The sequence below is a fragment of the Schistocerca nitens genome, chromosome 5, assembly GCF_023898315.1.
Source record: "Schistocerca nitens isolate TAMUIC-IGC-003100 chromosome 5, iqSchNite1.1, whole genome shotgun sequence".
Lineage (NCBI taxonomy): Eukaryota > Metazoa > Arthropoda > Insecta > Orthoptera > Acrididae > Schistocerca > Schistocerca nitens.
In genome coordinates, this window is record NC_064618.1 from 95,732,565 (window position 1) to 95,754,067 (window position 21,503).

Sequence of the window (21,503 nt, forward strand, 5' to 3'; positions counted from 1 at the left end):
TCCAGCATTAAAAACAATTATAATATACTAGCTACATTATTTATGCAGCAATGTATCACGTAAGCTGCACCAAACATATACCGTCCAGCAAGCATATTTTTCTTTGTAAAATTTTTAATATATGTGCAGTACTTTACTTACTTTCAAAGTATGTAATAACTATAAGCAATAATGAAAAGACAGCCAGTTCACAATCAAGCTGTGATGTGAGACAATACAGACAGGAAGAATCAAACTGTTTTATTGAATAGTTTCCTCAAAATCGAATGAGAAAAACTGTGTATGTAATACATGCATAAACCCAAAACCATAGTTTTTAATTTTTTATGCAAGAATTAAAAGTTTAAATGAGAAATTAACAACAGAGATGAATGTAGCTTTGCTTTATTTACATAAAACATTAATTAAGTTGAAGGAAGCCAGAACATGTTCATTGTCCGAAGAAGATCTTGTGCCCTGTTACTTTTGTCAGCATCAAGTCACATGTACAAGGTGTGGCTAGAAAAAAACCGGACTAGTACTGGTGAAACAATAAAACGAATGCAATAAGGCTGAAAGTCGCGTGGCCTGTCACGTGACTCTCGCTCCGCCTACTGCTCGAGTTTCATCTGCCTCCTGCACTCAGTCTGCCCGTGGCGTCTGTTTTAAGTAGTTGACATTTTGTCTGTGCGTCGGAAAATGTTGAGTGTACAGAAAGAACAGCGTGTTAACATCAAATTTTGTTTCAAACTAGGAAAATCTGCAAGTGAAACGTTTGTAGTGTTACAACAAGTGTACGGCGATGATTGTTTATCGCGAACACAAGTGTTTGAGTGGTTTAAACGATTTAAAGATGGCCGCGAAGACACCAGTGATGACACTCGCACTGGCAGACCATTGTCAGCAAAAACTGATGCAAACATTGAAAAAATCGGTAAACTTGTTCGACAAGATCGCCGTTTAACAATCAGAGCAGTGTCTGAGTTAACAGGAGTTGACAAGGATTACCGATTTACCGATTTTTTCAATGTTTGCATCAGTTTTTGCTGACAATGGTCTGCCAGTGCGAGTGTCATCACTGGTGTCTTCGCGGCCATCTTTAAATCGTTTAAACCACTCAAACACTTGTGTTCGCGATAAACAATCATCGCCGTACACTTGTTGTAACATTACAAACGTTTCACTTGCAGATTTTCCTAGTTTGAAACAAAATTTGATGTTAACACACTGTTCTTTCTGTACACTCAACATTTTCCGACGCACAGACAAAACGTCAACTACTTAAAACAGACGCCATGGGCAGACTGAGTGCAGGAGGCAGATGAAACTCGAGCAGTAGGCGGAGCGAGAGTCACGTGACAGGCCACGCAACTTTCAGCCTTATTGCATTCGTTTTATTGTTTCACCAATACTAGTCCGGTTTTTTTCTAGCCACACCTCGTATGCCATGTATCTGTCATTCCATGTGTCATATAATTTGGCACACCACGTCAGGGGGTGCTCTGCCTTATGTTTATATTTTTACCATTGGTCCATTACTTTTTAATGCCGTTTATTTTAAGTTCAAGCCAATTAAGCATGAAGCATTGTACCACTCCACTGTCTGTGAAGTTCTGCAGCAAGAGATCACTTGTGTGACAACTGATCTAAATTGTAGGATGGATCTTTAAGAGCAGTCCAGTAGATGTATCCCAAAGTTTGATGACTTATTGTTCAGGAAGTAAAACAGTTGTGATCAGCAAGCTGTCCCTTTTTGAGCTAAGTTCCTGGAGGAAAGTTACCAGGAGAATGCCTTTGCTATTCCAGAACTCTGAGGCCATGATCTCCTCAGCAGACAACTGTTTCTTGGTTTTGAAGATTGTCCTCTCAATGTTTCCTACCACTATACAATGGCTCCTTTGAATTAAGGGTGTAAGGACAGATTTAGTTTTATGATACACACACTATTTTTTCCAGAAATAAAAGCATCACTTTCTCCTTAATATTTTATAAGAAGTATGCAAGAAATTTCAACTTGTAGAGCTTTCTTCTCTTCATTCAATATTCTTAGAACTCTAGGAATAGAGTCTCACCTCCTTCCAAATGGTTGTGTGTATTCTTCCTTAGCTGATTTGAGGTTTAATAGAGATTATGCCACAGTCAGATGTCAACTTCCTACAGCAGAATCACTAACAATAGCTTTGATGTTTTGTGCTTTGGAGTTTGTGCAGGGACAGCAGGAGTGTGCATGTTTTCAACACTGTCTCAGCCCTTCTTTAACTCATTACAACACTGTTTCACCCCAGGCCATAAAAAATTTACATCCACATCTACACCTACACGACTGCTCTGCAATTCACGCTTAAGTACTTTTCAGATGGTTTACAGAACCACTTTTAGACTGTTTCTCAATTGCTCCATTCTTGAATGGCACATGGGAAAAAAAAATCTAAGTATTTCTGTTCAAGATCTGATTTCTCTTATTTTATTGTGATGGACATTTGTTCCTATGTAAGTGGAAGTCAACAAAATATTTCACATTTGGTGTAGTAAGTTGGTGATTGAAATTTCACAAAAAGATCTCATTGCAATTAAAAAGCCTGATTTAATTACTGTCACCACAACTCTTGTTCATTTCTGTGACACTCTTCACCCTATTTCATAATAATACAAAATGAACTGCCCTTCTTTGAACTTTGCTTATGATCTATGTCAACCCTGTCTGATAAGGAGCCCATACCACACAGCAATACTCCGGAAGATGACACGATAAGTCACGTGTGAGCAAACTCATTAGTAGATATGTTGTATCTTCCAAGTGTTCTGCCAATAAAATGGAATCTTCCATTCACCATCTCCAACACTTCTTTATTCTGAAATGTGAGAATTAATAGTGACCCATTTGCAGCATCACAATTCTCCTGCACGAGAAACCTTGTGTGCAACTGCAGGGCACAAGCCTCTTGCTCACTGCAGCAGCTACTGGATGCAACATAGCAGTTTCTCATTTGTAAGTATGATTGAATGAATTCTGAATATTAATTATTTTCGGCCATAATGGCTATGTTTGTGAACTGTGACTGTGTGGGATAATTATTTATTTCTAATTTCTGCTACCAGTCACTTTATTTAATATTTTGTGTTTAATCTAACATAATACAATGCGTTTCGAACATGTTCTGTTCATCTTCAGGCGTTTATACATACAGAGAAATGTTACTTAAAAAGAAACAGTCTTAAACTCTTAAACTAGACTAATCTAGAACTCTTTGTCTGTTGTTTGTTACTGTAGCAGCTGGTGTGGCATTGGGGGAGGGGGGGGGGCAGTATATGGCTAGAAATCGAAATCAGTGATGTCTTCTGCTGGTTTTGTTTCTTGTGGTTGACTATGTATGATGTCACAGTCTGTATAGGATGCAGATAGATTTGCATCAGTTATGTGTTACGAAAATAGTGTGAAAGGCTTTTATATGATGGTTGATCACTTACGATTTCATCATCTTGCTACTTCACTTGCATCACTGGTGTAATGGCGGAGCTGTTGATTGACATTACACTACTGCATATCGTGTTTTGTCACTGATTACCAATGGAATTCACTGCACAAATTGCTTCGATGTTATGCACACAACACAAGATGGCGGACTGTAGCATGTGAGTCTGTATCGATTATTGAGGTTTTGTATCAATATTCTTGGTACTGACTGATTTGTAGTCAATTATTTACACTGACATATCTAGAATCTACTGAGTTAGAAATGGCTTAAAACTGTTGAAGAACAGAAACAAACAATGGACAAAGAGTTCTAGAGTAATCTAGTTTAAGACTGTTTCTTTTTAAGTAACATTTCTCTGTATGTATGTATGTATGTATGTATGTTTGTATAAACGCCTGAAGATGAACAGAACATGTTCGAAACACATTGTATTATGTTAGATTAAACAAGAAATATAAAAAAAAGTGACTGGTAGCAGAAATTAGAAATAAATAATTCTGAATATATTAATTCAATAAGTAATTTTCATACTGTGCTGGTTACATTTGAAGGAAGTTTAATACAATGAAATCATTGAGTCACAAACCAGTTAAGAAATTGGAGTATGTTAAGAGCAAATGCAAAGCAGAGACATAGAATTTCAAATTTACTTATAGTCGAGATGGAAGAGGATCCCTTACAGCTCACAGTAGTGTTGCCAACTTTCAGCTCTGAAGCACCAACGGCTGTAGGCAGAAACAATAATCGTCTACAGAGCTGTGACAAAACTGAGACGTCGCCACAGAGATCTTTACAAAATTGTATTATGTTACTGGCTGCCATGCCCTGCCCACTGCAACTGTCAGGGATCAACTTACACTGCCTCAATTACAAATATGTTTTCTGGATTATTACCATTGTAAAGTGTTGAATTTTCAACAATCTGATTAACATCAGCTAGGAACTCCTCTCTGCTCTGATACTTCTTCATTCTCAGATTTTCACGTATTGTCTGCAGATCCATTGGGCGATTCACAATTTTATAATAGTCCGGTACAACCTAGAAAACAGTACATGTCGAAGAAACACACCCTCTCTTTTTCTCTTAGTGACAGATCATAAATGTCTGGCATCAATACAAAATAAACAACAATGTTATTATTATACATAAATCACTGACACAAAAGCATGCAGTGTATATGAGTAATGAATTAATTAATGAATCAAAACCACATAGTACCAACAAAACCACACTTACAAACAATTTAAAACAATATTAAATTTCTTATAACTTTCGTAGTATATTCGAAGGGAGCAGCTGCCAAAGCAAGAACAGCCACCAAGTTTACACACAGTGTTTAGTTTGGTCTTTTTCTTACATGTATTTGTGAAGAAGTGAACAGTATCTGCATATTTATCTATACTAAGCAGTATTTATTAATTGTTTTTCTAAGTGTTTGCGTATTTTTTGAGCATCAGTGTTGCTTGTGCTGACCTTTTGTGATAGCCAGGAGCAGCACAGCAGAAGTGCTATTGTTGCGTGGGTTAGTATTATAGTTATTACTGTAAAACTGACACACTAAAAGGCAGATAGGGACTATGTCAGCTGTGTAGGGGTGCAGGGGAGTTGAAAACTGTCGACAGACTACTGCCGAGCAATACAGTGGCATAACGAGGTACATGTGGCAAAAGCTGGGGTCTCTCTGCCACATTTAGCACGGCTTGATATCCTTGCTGTCACACTGCCTTCTGGTATGCTTGACTTGGCTAGTTTACACTCACCTAAAGATGAATTGTGAACACTGACACGGCCACAAATCTCTAGGCAGACAATGAAAGTGGGTACCGGTTACATGGCTGCCCTTACGCCTTAGAACACGTGAGGTCTTACTCACTGCTGACAGTACAGCACTGGGAACTTCAAGATTGGGCAGATAATGGAACCCCTTAAGAAAACAGAAGACAGATATGCTTGCCAGCAGGTCTCATTCGAGGCACGGAGCAGACCCCGTCAGCTGCCACTAAGCATGTTGGTCGCAGCCAGATGTAAGCGTTGACTGATGCTGGCGCAAATGACATCTGCTGCCTGGGTTCAGTGGCCATCTTTGAGTCCCATAGGTGGCTGGCTGAACTGTGAAAGCAGCTAGTCTCGCCCGTGGAGTGGAAGATGAGCTACCACTGTGCAGCACCAGTTTCAGAAACATCCTTTGGTTTGAAGGTATGTATATATATCACAATTGGGTATATAATGTTAGACTTGCCCCCTCCCCTCCTCATTTAATGCTTGTATTAAACTGCAAAATCAGCTCCCAGAGTAGCAGACTAACTTGGTATGCACATGTGAATTTAGGATAAAGAAACCTGTCTATGGGCTTGATAAATTATGCTGTGGTTTGGTTGAGGAGAGAATATAAATCCCACCAATTACAGAGGGTAACATTTGTCGTAGAAGACTGAAGAAGGAAAATGATAATGTAATGTTATTTAATTGCAGGACCATCCATGGAAAGGCTCCCTCACTTAAAAATGGTAATAATGCCCATATAATGCTAGGAACAGAAAGCTGGCTGAAACCAAAAGTTAGTGTCAATGAAATTTTAAATTCTGACTGGAATGTGTATCACAAAGACAGGTTGGTCACCAGTGGTGGAGGTAGGTTTTGTACTTAAAAATAATATGATAATATCTAATGACATGAGTGAGGATTCAAAATGTGAAATAACTTAGTTTAATTAATTTAAAGGTGGATCAAACATGGTAATCAGGTGCTTTTGTAGATCCCATGTCTCAGCAACTGTACTAGTGGTACATTTCCTACAAAACTTGAGGAAGGTTGCATACTGATGTTCTGGTTATGTTGTAGCAGGGGGAGTTTACTACATACCAGGTATAGACTGGAAGTTTCAAGTGAGTAGGACAAGTGGTAGGGCCAGGGATTATTGTGATGATGCTCTAAATGTCTAGTCAGAAAATTACCTTGAGCATTTAATCTGAGAACTGATTCATGACGATCATATTCAATATTATTGACACAATAATACTGGGACAACATATGGCATGAATGTGCAAGGCCAAGAATGACACAATAATATTGCACAATATTTATGTTTTGGATACGTAAGTTAGAACACTGTCATCATAGTGAACATGTCGGTGCTCAATAATGTGTATCTGCATTGCAGATGAGTTGCTTGCTTTGCAAAACACAAGCAGAAATGATGAAGAACGGTCCAAGTATGTCCAAGGACCTTTCTGTAAACATTTCAGTGGAATAGGTAATTTTCATTGGCAGCACCAATTCATAAACCAAAACAACTAATTATGAATTAAGGAACCAAAATGTATGATTTATTGTGTACTGTGCTGTTTCCCATGTAACAACTATCGGAAATGAAAAAACACAATTACTGTAATTGATAGCTTACACGATCTTACGTCTGTGCTGTGACAACTTTTGCAAGAAAAATAAACATGTTCGCTCACTGGACAGCTGCTCTGACTTTATTTGCCAATTCTGAGAACTGCTGCAAGTGAAATAAACATATCTGCTTACTGTCATGATATCATGATCTTCAGTTTCCTCTGCTACTGTGGATGACAAGGTATCTCATTAAATAAAAATATTTAATGTAAAAAAACTGTTAATGCCTACACTGCAATTTTCATTATACATTTAAAGCATCATGACTAGTTTTGGTTGCTTTCTACAATCATCTTCAGAACTGTAGACATGTAGAGGAAAAATACACTTAGAAAATTTTGTACAATAGAGTTGGATATAAATCAATGAGTATCACCTGAATAAAATAATAAGGAGAGCCAACACTACTGGTAAAAGTGAACATGTAACAACCCAGTATTATGTTACTGCTTTTAAGATGACTTTCCATTCAAATCATAAAACAAGAGTAGAATACACATGTCATGCATTCATATTATGGGTCAACATGACTACCGCTGTACGTAGTCAAGAACTTCAATGCAAGTGAGCCAGGCTGTACCTCTCAAAAAGATTTAGGACCAAAAATCTCAAAAAGCTTACACGTAAATCCAAGTAACTTTAAAATTATAAAAGTAACAATGGAATGAAGTCAGGAACTGTGATCCATAGTTAAGTGGTATTATGCCGTTTGTGAAAGGTGAGTCTTATGCAACTGTCAATAAGTCAAGACATAAATCTTAGAAAGTTTGTACTTAAGTCCAAATAATTTTAAAATTACAAAAATAACTAGGGAATGAAGTTAAAACTAAGAGGTTATATAGTTAAATGGCAACATGCCATATGTAAATGACTAATCCGATGTAACTGCCAAATGATAAAAAAACATCTAATTACAGTTTAGCACTAAAAATATGAACATACCATAATCTCACAAGATGCAGGTAATAAAGATGGAAAATGTCCATCAATATTTTTAAAATTCTGCTGTTTTCTTGAGTATCTTGTCCAAGCTGTCAATACTGGTCTTAGGTGGTCAATAATATTGTGCAATAAATATTGAGTGTGTGAGGGACTTTATATCCTGATTACAAAGAGGCTTCAGCTTTTTCCCTCAGTTAAGGGTGATTCCATATCAAGTTACATAGTTTTGGAGATGACCTCCACTCAAGTATGTCAGATTATGTTCAGATTGTGTACAGGTTTGCTAAATGACCAAAAATGATAAACAAAATTTTAGTTCACTGACAAAATGAGTAGCTAAATTTCAAAAATGTTTGACAGTGCCGAATTCTGGTGAATAATTGTGGTAAAGCTGCAAAAGTTGGAAAGATCATTGAATAGATCGCACTGTGCATATTTTGTAAGTTTTATTCACTCAATTCCTGTATTTTGCTCCAAACAACACTCAAAGTCATCAACAATTTTGTCATGACAAAATTTCTCTGATGTTTAAGTACACTGGTTTGTCAACATTTCTGCTTTATGAAGCTCTCCTCTTACTCTGAAATCTTCTGTTTGTAAGACCTTTCATTTTGTTTTTGACTTCTGTCATCTCACATGCATAATCTTTACTATATTTAGATAGATACTCCACAAGTCACCAAAGTCACCATATGATACATGGTGTACCTTTCCTGTTCCACTCACAAATGGAGTGAAGGAAAAATAACATTCTATATGCCTCCATACAAGCCCTAATTTCTCTCATGTTGTCTTTGCGGTCCTTATGTGAAATATGTGTCAGTGGCAGTAGAATCGTTGTGCAGTCTAGCCACAAATGCCAATTCTCTAAATTTTTTCAATAACGGTTTGCAAAAATAGCACTGTCTTCCCTCCAGGGATTCCCATCTCATTTCATAAAGTGTCTCCATAATACTCGCTTGTTGATCGAACCTTCAGGTAACAAATCAAGCAGAAACCTCTGAACTGTTTTAGTGTCTACCTTTACTCCAACCTGGCGGGGATCCCAAACACACTAGCTGTACTCAATAATGGACTGCACTAGTATTCTGTATGCGGTCTCCTTCAAGATGAGCAACACTTTCCTTAAATTAGTTGATCATTTGCCTTTGCTAATACTGCTTTTCTGTGCTCATTCCATTTTATGTCGCTTTGCAATGGGTAATGGAACCGGTCAGTGGACCTCCTCTTGTGACACAATGCAGTATACAACCAAACAATGGGAAATCCAGGATGGAATGTGACAATATTATGAAAAGGATAGTTGCTACTCACCATATAAGAAAGATGCTGAGTCACAGATGGGCACAACAAAAAGACTGTCACAAATAACGCTGTAGGCTATCAAGGCCTTTGTCAAGAATGGACCACACACACAAACTGAAGCCACACTGCAGTGTGTGTGTGTGTGTGTGTGTGTGTGTGTGTGTGTGTGTGTGGTCCATTCTTGACAAAGGCCTTAGTAGCCGACAGCTTTATTTGTGACAGTGTTTTTGTTGTGCCCATCTGTGACTCAGCATCTTTCTTATATGGTGAGTAGCAACTATCCTTTTCATAATATTGTCACATGCCATCCTGGATTTCCCATTGTTTGATTGTATACTGCATTGTGTCACAAGCATTGTGTCACAGCCGTCCATTTGAACTACGGATGATCACAGAAGAGAAGTGACAGACATCATTGTTGCTGACAGGAGCCACAACTTGAAGCTGAGTGCACCCTCCCTGATAGCCGCAGGAACGGTCTCTTCCACAGGTGAAGCCTCACAGCAGACATACTGTGTGCAAATTGGACTTCTTTTCAGCCATGAACATTATTTCGCTAAGAGGCCTCATAATGCAACATACACTATGTGATCAAAAGCATCTGGACACCCCCAAAAACATACGTTTTTCATATGAGGTGGATTGTAATGTCACCTACTGCCAGGTACTCCATACCAGCAACTTCAGTAGTCATTAGACATCATGAGAGAACAGAAAGGGGCGCTCCACGGAGCTCACAGACTTCAAATGTGGTCACATGATTGGGTCTCACTTGTGTCATACATCTGTACGTGAGATTTCCACACTCCTAAACATCCCTAGGTCCACTGTTTCCCATGTGATAGTGAAGTGAAAATGTGAAGGGACAGTATAGCACAAAAGCGTACAGGCTGACCTCGCCTGTTGATTGACAGAGACCGCCGACAGTTGAAGAGGGTCATAATATGTAATAGGCAGACATCTATCCAGACCATCACACAGTAATACCAAACTGCATCAGGTTCCATTTCAAGTACTGTGACAGTTAGCGGGAGGTGAGAAAACTGTATTTCATGGTCGAGCGGCTACTCATAAGCCACACAAAATGCTGGTAAATGCCAAACGATACCTCGCTTGCTGCAAGGAGCATAAACATTGGAGGACTGAGCAGTGGAAAATAGTTGTGTGGAGTGATGAATTATGGTACACAATATGGTGATCTGATGGCAGTGTGTGGGTATGGCAAATGCCCAGTGAATGTCATCTGTCAGTGTGCGTAGTGCCAACAGTAAAATTCGGAGGCAGTGGTGTTATGGTTTGGTCATGTTTTTCATGGAGGGGGCTTGCACCCCTTGTTATTTTGCAATGCACATCACAGCACAGGCCTACATTGATGTTTTAAGCACCTTCTTGCTTTTCACTGTTAAAGAGCAATTTGGGGATGGCGATTGCATCTTTCAACACGATCGAGCACCTGTTCATAATGTACGGCCTGTGACAGAGCGGTTACATGACAATAACATCCCTGTAATGGACTGGCCTGCACAGAGTCCTTACCTGAATGCTATAGAACACCTTTGGGATGTTTTGAAAGCTGACTTTGTGCCAGGCCTCTCCGACCGACATCGATACCTCTCCTCAGTACACCACTCCGTGAAGAATGGGCTGCCATTCCCCAAGAAACCTTCCAGCACCTGATTGAATGTATGCCTGCGAGAGTGGAATCTGTCATCAAGGCTAAGGGTGGGTCAACATCATATTGAATTCCAGCATTACTGATGGAGGGCGCCACGAACTTGTAAGCCATTTTCAGCCAGGTGTCCAGATACTTTTGATCACATTGTGTACATTAGAGATCCAGATAACTATCAAACCTTTTACCCTGTGTGGGTTCTCAGACCCTGCTGGAAGAGCAGCCACTTGTCCATTCACCATTCACAGGGTAAATGAGTGGGCCCAGAGGGCCAGTCCCCACACAGTCTCACTGCTTCAAACAAATGACGTTGATTCTCCCAAGCGATGAGCCAGTTTCTCTGCCACCACTCAGCCCTGGGCAGCAGCCCACAAAAGCCTTGGCCAACATCCTCAGCTATTCGAAAACTGCGGCCAGCTCCTGCTGCATCCATACACAGCATGCACATATCGTATCCATATTACTACTAAAATTCAAACAAAAATATCAGGGTGACACTTGACACTAGTTCAATGCTCACTGTCAAAAACAAACAATCTGTTCCGATAGTTCACGAGAGGAAGCTGACACCTGACTGAGCTGTTTAAAACAGTCGCTGGCTGTTCAAAACAAATGACTCTATACAGTTAATAAAACATGGGACTATGCCTATTAACTATGCAAATATGCAAGGAATTTAAGAATTAAACTGTAAATGTGCACAAAAAAGCAAAATAAGTAACTTGCTTCGAATTAGAATATAATAAACAATCTGTTATCCTTGTGTTTTCCAAGCAAAATCTGGCTCCCTATTTCTGCCTTTATTTACCTTCTTTGTATATATTACCTACCAACTGATACAAGTGAAAAGGCTCTGTTATTACAGTAATGGAAATTCCATAGTGAAAAGCAAAAATTGAGCATAATCAATCACTCATGTGCAGGTAAATGATGTTTGGGACTTCACAGACAGAAATATCCCACCAACTGATTCATAAACAAATATTGCATGCCATTTTTTACCACAACCAGAAAAAAATCCATCACCACTGTGAATCAATTACTAACCAGTCCTGTCATTAGCTTGCAATATCATCCAGTTCTTGAATCATAAAACCTTTTACCAAGGCTTCATTTACCTCTCACTGAATGCTGAAATGAAGGCTATTCCACTTACATTTACAACTACATCATAATCTACACGGATTCATGGTGTGTTGCAGATGGTACTTTTGGTACCACTTATTGATCCCACTACCATTTTCCACACATGAATAGGGCTTGGGAAGAATAAGTGTCAGTAAGCCTACGTACTGGCTCTAATTTCTTGAATTTTCTCATTGTAGTCATTGCTCGAAATGTATGTGGGAGGAAGTAATATGTTTCCTGACTCTTTGTGGAAAGTTGTTTGGTTGATCTGAGAGTGGGAACCAAACAGCGAGGTCATTGGTCCCATTGGATTAGGGAAGGATGGGTAAGGAAGTCGGCCACGCACTTTCAAAGGAACCATCCTGGCATTTGCCTGACATGATTTAGGAAAATTACGGTAAACCTAAATCGGGTTGACCAGACGCAGGTTTGTACCATCGTCCTCCCAAATGCAAGTTCAGTGTGCTAACCGACACGCTACCTCGCTCGGTTTTGCGGAAAGTGCTCTCTCAAAATTTCAATAGTAAATCTTTCTTGTAAAGTCTTCCAATGGTGTCCGTTGAGCACCTCTGTAACACTCTTGCACTGACTAAATGATCCTATGACTAAATGTGTCACTCTCTGTTTGATCTTCTCAATCTCTCCTCTATCATCCTACCCGGTAAGGGTCCCATACTGATGAATTATACTCAAGAATTGGTCAAACAAGTACCTTATAAGCCACTTCCTTTGTGGATGAGTTACATTTCCTTACGATTTTTCCTAAAAATCTCAGTCTGGTATCCGCTTATCTTACTGTTTGTTTTATATGGTCATTCCACTTAAGGCTGCTCTGCCGTTTCCACCAGTTTTTTTTACTGACAGTGTAGTTGCACAGTAGTGGCTTTCTTTTCCTTCGTATGTGCAATATGTTATACTTATTTATGTTCAGGGTCAACTGCCAGACCCTGTACCATTTATCAATCCTCTGCAAGTCATTCTGCAAATAAATACTGTCTTCTGGTATTGCTACTCTGTAACAGACATCTGTGAATAGTCTTAAAGAGTGCCCAACACTTTCTACTAGATCATTTATATACATAGTAAACAATAACAATCTTATCACTCTACCTTCGGGTAATCCAGAAATTATCTTTACATCTGTTGATAATTTTCCGTTAAGAGCAACATGCTATGTAATATCTGCAAGGAAATATTGAATATACACTCCTGGAAATTGAAATAAGAACACCGTGAATTCATTGTCCCAGGGAGGGGAAACTTTATTGACACATTCCTGGGGTCAGATACATCACATGATCACACTGACAGAACCACAGGCACATAGACACAGGCAACAGAGCATGCACAATGTCGGCACTAGTACAGTGTATATCCACCTTTCGCAGCAATGCAGGCTGCTATTCTCCCATGGAGACGATCGTAGAGATGCTGGATGTAGTCCTGTGGAACGGCTTGCCATGCCATTTCCACCTGGCGCCTCAGCTGGACCAGCGTTCGTGTTGGACGTGCAGACCGCGTGAGACGACGCTTCATCCAGTCCCAAACATGCTCAATGGGGGACAGATCCGGAGATCTTGCTGGCCAGGGTAGTTGACTTACACCTTCTAGAGCACGTTGGGTGGCACGGGATACATGCGGACGTGCATTGTCCTGTTGGAACAGCAAGTTCCCTTGCCGGTCTAGGAATGGTAGAACGATGGGTTCGATGACGGTTTGGATGTACCGTGCACTATTCAGTGTCCCCTCGACGATCACCAGTGGTGTACGGCCAGTGTAGGAGATCGCTCCCCACACCATGATGCCGGGTGTTGGCCCTGTGTGCCTCGGTCGTATGCAGTCCTGATTGTGGCGCTCACCTGCACGGCGCCAAACACGCATACGACCATCATTGGCACCAAGGCAGAAGCGACTCTCATCGCTGAAGACGACACGTCTCCATTCGTCCCTCCATTCACGCCTGTCGCGACACCACTGGAGGCGGGCTGCACGATGTTGGGGCGTGAGCGGAAGACGGCCTAACAGTGTGCGGGACCGTAGCCCAGCTTCATGGAGACGGTTGCAAATGGTCCTCGCCGATACCCCAGGAGCAACAGTGTCCCTAATTTGCTGGGAAGTGGCGGTGCGGTCCCCTACGGCACTGCGTAGGATCCTACGGTCTTGGCGTGCATCCGTGCGTCGCTGCGGTCCGGTCCCAGGTCGACGGGCACGTGCACCTTCCGCCGACCACTGGCGACAACATCAATGTACTGTGGAGACCTCACACCCCACGTGTTGAGCAATTCGGCGGTACGTCCACCCGGCCTCCCGCATGCCCACTATACGCCCTCACTCAAAGTCCGTCAACTGCACATACGGTTCACGTCCACGCTGTCGCGGCATGCTACCAGTGTTAAAGACTGCGATGGAGCTCCGTATGCCACGGCAAACTGGCTGACACTGACGGCGGCGGTGCACAAATGCTGCGCAGCTAGCGCCATTCGACGGCCAACACCGCAGTTCCTGGTGTGTCCGCTGTGCCGTGCGTGTGATCATTGCTTGTACAGCCCTCTCGCAGTGTCCGGAGCAAGTATGGTGGGTCTGACACACCGGTGTCAATGTGTTCTTTTTTCCATTTCCAGGAGTGTAGTTGCAAATAGGGTCTGATACTAGATAAACTCATTTTTTGGACTAAATGGCAATGCGGGATGGTGTCAAATGCCTTTCTGGAGTAAAGGAACACCATTTTCATCAGTGCTTTGAATCTTATGGAGGAATAGAGCGAATTGAGGTTCACAAGATCTCTGCTCACGGTATTCACAGTGATTTTTATAGAGGAGATTTTCATTCTCCAAAACCGTCATAATTCTTGAGCATAGAACATGTTCCATAATTCTGCAACAGACTGACATCAACGATATAGGTCTGTAATTGCGTGCATCTGTCCTATGGCCCTTCTTGAAAAGGGGAACGACCCGCACTTTTTTCCTATCGCTCCAGCGATCTACGTTAAACTGCTGTTACAAGAGCATCAAGTCCTTTCACATAATCTTTGTAGAATCGTATAGGTATCTTATCTGGTCCTGATGCCTTTTCACTACTAAGCGGTTGTAGTTGCCTTTCTATTACGTGATCCGTTAACTCAATATCAGCCATTTCAATGTTCATACGATAATCGAAATGGACCAAATTCAGTATTTTAGCCTTCTCTCTGATATCTTCCATTCCGGTGGTAGTATCGACTCCTGAGTGAATAAATAAATGATGTCAAACCACTTACTGATTTTAAATAAGACCAAAACCTCTTAGGACTTTTACTCAAGATCGGCTGATCAAATTTTACTTTCAATGTCACTGAACACTTCTCTCATTGCTCTCCTTACGCTCATCTTCACTTCATTCAGCTTTTGTTTGTCAACTAGGTTTTCACTTTTTTTGAATTTGAGATGAAGCTCTCTTCGTTTACAGAGCAGTTTTCTAACACAGCTATTAAACCACAGTGGGTCTTTCCCAATCCTTAAGACCTTGCTCAGAACATACTTGCCTTAGGCATACTGAAAATGCTGCTTTTGAATTTTTCCATTGGTGCTCCACATCTCACCTAGGCAGTCTATAAAAGCATCCGACTACCATCTCTGACCAACCTTTGATGCTCAGTTTCACCCACACTGACTCACAGTTGGGATCCATGATAACCTTGCTAGATATTATCGAGTTATTTACTGCAATAAATATACCACCACTGTTGGTGACTAACCTATCCTTATGATAAATATTCCAATCTGAACTCAGGATTTTGTTGCTATTCACTGCTCCTCCAAAGTGGCACTTCATCATGCACGTTACAAAATATTGTATTTTACCCCGTGCCTCTTTGGCTTTCAATTCTGTCCCCTGTGGGACATTCTTTTTGAGAATAAAAGATCTACTCAACCACCACATACAATCTCCTAAAACACAAACACCACATACAATCTCCTAAAACATTAAAATCAAGGGCATTTCTTAACTGATCAATATTAGGATCATGTGCAAAAGCAGCCACATCATTTCCCAACAGTGCTGCAGCTGCTGTTCACAGTTCTATGTTGATATGAAAATTAATCAACTCTCTACTTATGCAAAGGGCTGTCAAACTATGTAGCCAAAAGAGTAACCAAAAATGGAACCATCACAACAAACACAAACGCGTGCAGCTCCCCCCCCCCCCCCCCCCCACACACACACAAACCATTCGCTCATTCTTCTTATACCAGAATTAATAAACATCCTGCCACCTTATATAGCTGTGTCTTGCCATCCTGATTTAAGTTTTCCGTGATTTCCCTAAAATCACTTCAGGCAAATGTCGGGATGGTGCCTTTGAAAGGGCATGGCCCACATCCTTCCCCATCCCTCCCTAAACTGATGGGACTGATCACCTCGCTGTTTGGTCCTCTTCCCCCAAATCAGCACCTTATTTAACCCTAATCCTCCTTGTCCTCCACACCTTACAACTTACCTGCTGTCCCAGTACCTTACATTTCACCCATCCATTTGCCCAGGTGGACTCAAAAAGTCAGTGCTGCCAGTTGCTCTCCCCCCCACCCCCACCCTCCCCCCCCACCCCCCTTTCCCTCCCGCCCCTCCCAACTCAGGCATACATGACTGCCATCTCCAGCCACTGCATCTACAGTTTTTGAGAATCAGATCCAAACAAACCACAAACCACTCCTCATGGCCCCTGCCTCTCATTCGCAGGTGCTAGGCTAGCCACAAGAATTGGTGGCAGCACTGACTGCAAGCTGAGCACAGTGGTAGGAAGGAGAGAAGTAGGAATGAGGGAGAAGGGAAGTGGCGCACGTACTCAGCTGCACCCAGCCAGCGATGATGCACGACACCTCAGCAAACGAACCCTTTCATCTACTGAGAAAAAAATGAAATTTTTCTGGTGTTTTTTTTTTTCCAAATTTTCCTGATGTGTTAGAAATTTCCTGATTTCCCTGATTTCCAGAACCTGTGGTAACCCTGCATTCTCAAGTTGAAATGCCACAAAATGTCTGTCCTGCCTAAATGACATAAACAATTATTTTAATATTTAATATCCATTCAGAGAATTGTCTAACAATTACTTCACCAAACACACACTTTTCAGATGTTACCAAGAGTGTAATGATAGCACTAGAAAACATGACATAAGGATGAAGTGCAACCATTAAACAGTGATTAATTATTAAAATAAATTTATAACAATCTTCAAAAAATATACAGAAACAAATAATAAGCTAAGCAACTTGCTGTTAGCCAATAAACACAAGTTACCATGACTAAGAGAATACAAAAAAAGCTTGGTTTTTAGTTACTAGGGTATAACAATGAAGTTTTTGGTTGACGCAGCACATAGTTTTTCCCTGGTGGAGGTGAAATAAACAAGAATACAACAGTTCAAACAAATTTTGGGTTTTTGGTTGATGCAGCACATAGTTTTTCTCCTGGTGGAGGTGAAATAAACAAGAATACAACAGTTCAAACAAATTTTGGGCTTGCAGCAGATCGTCGTCCAATACCTCACACGATATTTCAACTGGGCACCTGCCAGTCATCTTCAGGTGAGCTGTCGCGGACTGGCAAAAATGTCCTCCGTTCTGCAATATATAGCGTGCAGTAACTATTCTGCGCATGTGTCGAAACTTGATAGATGGACCACACTGCCCACTGGCAGCGCCTGTGCTGGTGGAATAGCGGAACTCAGTCACCCTCTGCGTTGCTGTTTGTAGCGGCCATCAGCGCACTCTGTCGTCTTTGATTTGAGAAAATAGTGGAGATGATGGGAGTCCATGCACTGTCCAGCTGGTAGCCACTGTCAACAGTTCAACAAATTTTCCGCCAGGCATATTTCTACGGATTCTTTAATAATGGAGTTCCAGAAAGATGTTGCTGTGGACAAAATCATTGTTTTCTCATACTCCACTGAATGTCCAGTGGAAATACAATGTTCAGCAATAGCAGACTTGCTTGGCTGCAAAAGGCAGGTGTAACGTTGATGTTCAGTGCAACGTTCTGTCACGGTGCGAGTGGTTTGACCTATGTAAGCCATACCACATTGGCATGGTATCTTGTAAATTCCAGCCTTTTGTAGTAACAGATTATCCTTTACTGATCCCACTAGGTCCGCAATCTTCAATGGTGGGCGGAAAACCACTTTTACCTGAAATTTTCGTAGGATTCTTGCTATTTTAAACGAAGTGTTGCCAATGAAAGGAAGAAAAGCTAAAGATTGTTCCGGCATGTTCTCCTCTTTATTCACTTCCTGCTTCTTAGTTTTAACTGTTAGTGCCCTGTTAATCTGCCGGATAGAATACCCATTTTCGCTGAATATTGTCTTTAGATAGGCGAGTTCTTGAGGTAAGCTATCTAGATCTGAAACAGTATGAGCTCTATGAACAAGTGTTTTAAGCAAACTCATGGTTTGCGATGGGTGATGGCAACTCGATGATTGCAGGTACAAATCAGTATGAGAGGGTTTCCGGTAAACTGAAAGCCCTAGACAACCATCATTCTTCCTTCGAACCAGGACATCCAAGAAAGGCAAACAACCATCTTTCTCTATTTCCGTGGTGAACAGGATGTTGCTATGAATGGAGTTGAGGTGATGTAGAAACTCCCATTAATTTATCTTCTCCATGAGGCCACACTATGAAAGTGTCATCCACATACCACCAAAAAAATCGTTGGCTTCATTGCAGCTGATTCAAGCGCTCTCTCCTCAAAATCCTCCATAAAAAGGTTGGCCACCAAGGTAGACAGGGGGCTACCCATGGCGACACCATCAGTCTGTTCAAAATATTCTTGATTAAACATAAAATAAGTTGAGGAAAGAGCGTGCCTAAACAAAGCAGTTATATCAACAGGAAACATGTTAGCAATCAGTGTCAAAGAATCTGCAAGAGGAGCTTTTGTAAAACGTGAGACAAAATCAGCTGAGTTTCGTATGTGATGTGAGCACTTGCCCACGAAAGGTCTCAGCAAAGTGGTGGTGGTGGTGGTTAGTGTTTAACGTCCCGTCGACAACGAGGTCATTAGAGGCGGAGCGCAAGCTCGGGTTAGGGAAGGATTGGGAAGGAAATCGGCCGTGCCCTTTCAAAGGAACCATCCCGGCATTTGCCTGGAACGATTTAGGGAAATCACGGAAAACCTAAATCAGGATGGCTGGAGACGGGATTGAACCGTCGTCCTCCCGAATGCGAGTCCAGTGTGCTAACCACTGGGCCACCTCGCTCGGTCTCAGCAAAGAAGTGAGATATTTTGCTAAATTATATGTAAGAGCTCCAATGTTGCTCACAATTGGACGCAGAGGAAGACCCTCTTTACGAACCCTTCGAAGGCCATACAGTCTTTGTGGTACACAACCATGTGGTCTTAACCTCTGGATGGTCTCTTGCGGTAAGGAGGAGGAAGTGCTGAAGTTTTCTGTTGCACACGTCCTGTAGGATCGTAATCAATCCTCCTATAGCTAGAGTCACTTAGTAGACCACACATCTTATCTTTACCGTATTTACTCGAATCTAAGCCACACTCGAATCTAAGCTGCACCTGAAAAATGAGACTCAAAATCAAGGGAAAAAAAAAAATTTCCCAAATCTAAGCCACACCTGAAATTTGAGACTCAAAATTCAAGGGGGATAAAAGTTTTAGACTCCACCTCCAAATCGAAACAAAGCTGGTCCATTGTAAGATGAGACACAATTTAGGTCAAATGGACTACAGTAGTTTGGTTCGAGTCGTAAGCTTAACAGTTAAGCTTTACCAAGTAGCCATTGCTATGTGAAAGGTGCTCCATCCATATTTATATGGGTTCCCTTTCTTTTTCACGTGCTTCGTCTGGTTTGAATCGATTGCTTATTTTGCTTTCATCTGATAAGTGCCGTTCTCCTTGTTATAGGTGTTTAGTCACTCTAAGCTGAAAATGCATTATTGTACTGTGTCATGCATTGTTTGTCGCATTCTGATAATGACTGTTTACGACCTCTCGCCGCTCGTGGCATAGCTTGGTTTTGTGTGTGCTACTGCGGCTTAAAATAAAAAAAAATATGAGAGGAATTGTCTCATAAGCGAAACAATGGCAAGAGACTGCTATTTATTGTTACTTACACTGCTGCTTTCTTTGATAATGATCAACAAGAAGCAAATAATAGACTGTGTATGATAGATGATGTTCTGAACGAGAGTTTAGCGAAAATTTTTCTTAGTTTGAAAATCTTTGCAGACGTCTCTTTAGTACATTATATTCTGCACAGCAATTAGAGTCATCTTAGATTTAAAAATCTAGTCAGATGCCATGTTTCATTTCTGACTGTATCACTATTCAGCATAAGAATAATACAAATATAAACATGATACAATATGTATATTCTTCCGTGTTTGCTGTTGTCTCACTCTAGTTTCGTAGTTTATTAGGCAGACAGGATTTAAATGAGATAGCAGGAAAAGTGAAAGAATACATGGCATAATGGTTCAAATGGCTCTGAGCACTATGGGACTTAACATCTATGGTCATTAGTCCCCTAGAACATAGAACTACTTAAACCTAACTAACCTAAGGACATCACACAACACCCAGTCATCACGAGGCAGAGAAAATCCCTGACCCCGCCGGGAATCGAACCCGGGAACCCGGGCGTGGAAAGCGAGGACGCTGCCGCACGACCACGAGCTGCGGACAATACATGGCATAATGTTTACATTCTTCTACCTTTTCTTTTAATTTATTTACTGACGCAGAGGTTCTGGCGCAGTATTTATCTTGTGTGGTAGCGTTGGTATCTCGCAACATTTCGGGTAGTATCATACTACCCATCTTCTGGCGAAGAGTAGTATTTGTCTTTGTGTGTGCAAAGCATGCCTGTGTAGCGCAACATAAGTTCGTTGTGGCGGCACCTACCAAGATTTTTCAGAATTTCCGCTTACTTTGCACTCAATTCTAAGCTGCAGGCGGTTTTTTGGATTGCAAAAGCCAGAAAAAAAAGTGTGGCTTAGATTTGCGTAATTATGGTATACACACCACCGCAGGGGGCGACTGAGTTCCACTATTACACCAGCAAGGGCGCTGCCGGCGGGCAGTGTGGTCCACCTATCAAGTTTTCGATGCATATGCAGAATAGTTACAGCGCGCTATATATTGCAGAACAGAGGACGTCTTTGCCAGTCTGCGACGGCTCAGCTGAAGATGACTGGCAGGTGCCCAGTTGAAATAACGTGCGAGGTATTGAACGATGACCAGCTGCAAGCCGGAAATTTGTTTGAACAGTCAATTTGCCGCGAAAATTTTAAAATTCACACAAGAATACAACAATTTTATTTGCACAGAATGAAATTTGTATTTTTTTTTTTCTCTGAAGCCTGGACTATAGCATGAAACTTATTCCAGACATAACTCCCCTCTAATGGAACCCAGTTGTAACTGTGTACAGTGTATCAATTAATTTTCATCTTACACCCTCAACAGTCCCTTGTTAAAGGCCTTCCGATACCGACAATTGGTCATTTGACCTTGTCAATGCTACTTCACAGAAGCATGATTGTGTACTCAACTTTTGTACTAACAATAAATTATGGCTAGCCTTACACTCCAGTCTGCTTCAGT

At 41.1% G+C, this 21,503-nt stretch overlaps 1 protein-coding gene across 1 annotated transcript in view; it reads right to left on the reverse strand.

Moving 5' to 3' along the window:
• The window catches only part of LOC126259441 (transcription initiation factor TFIID subunit 1), a 230,279-nt gene that overhangs the window by 19,215 nt on the left and 189,561 nt on the right, over positions 1–21,503 (reverse strand). Inside the window, exon 22 of the mRNA XM_049956255.1 lies at positions 4,350–4,494. Within this exon, the coding sequence (XP_049812212.1) occupies positions 4,350–4,494 (145 nt within the window). The remainder of the gene's footprint in view (positions 1–4,349; positions 4,495–21,503) is intronic.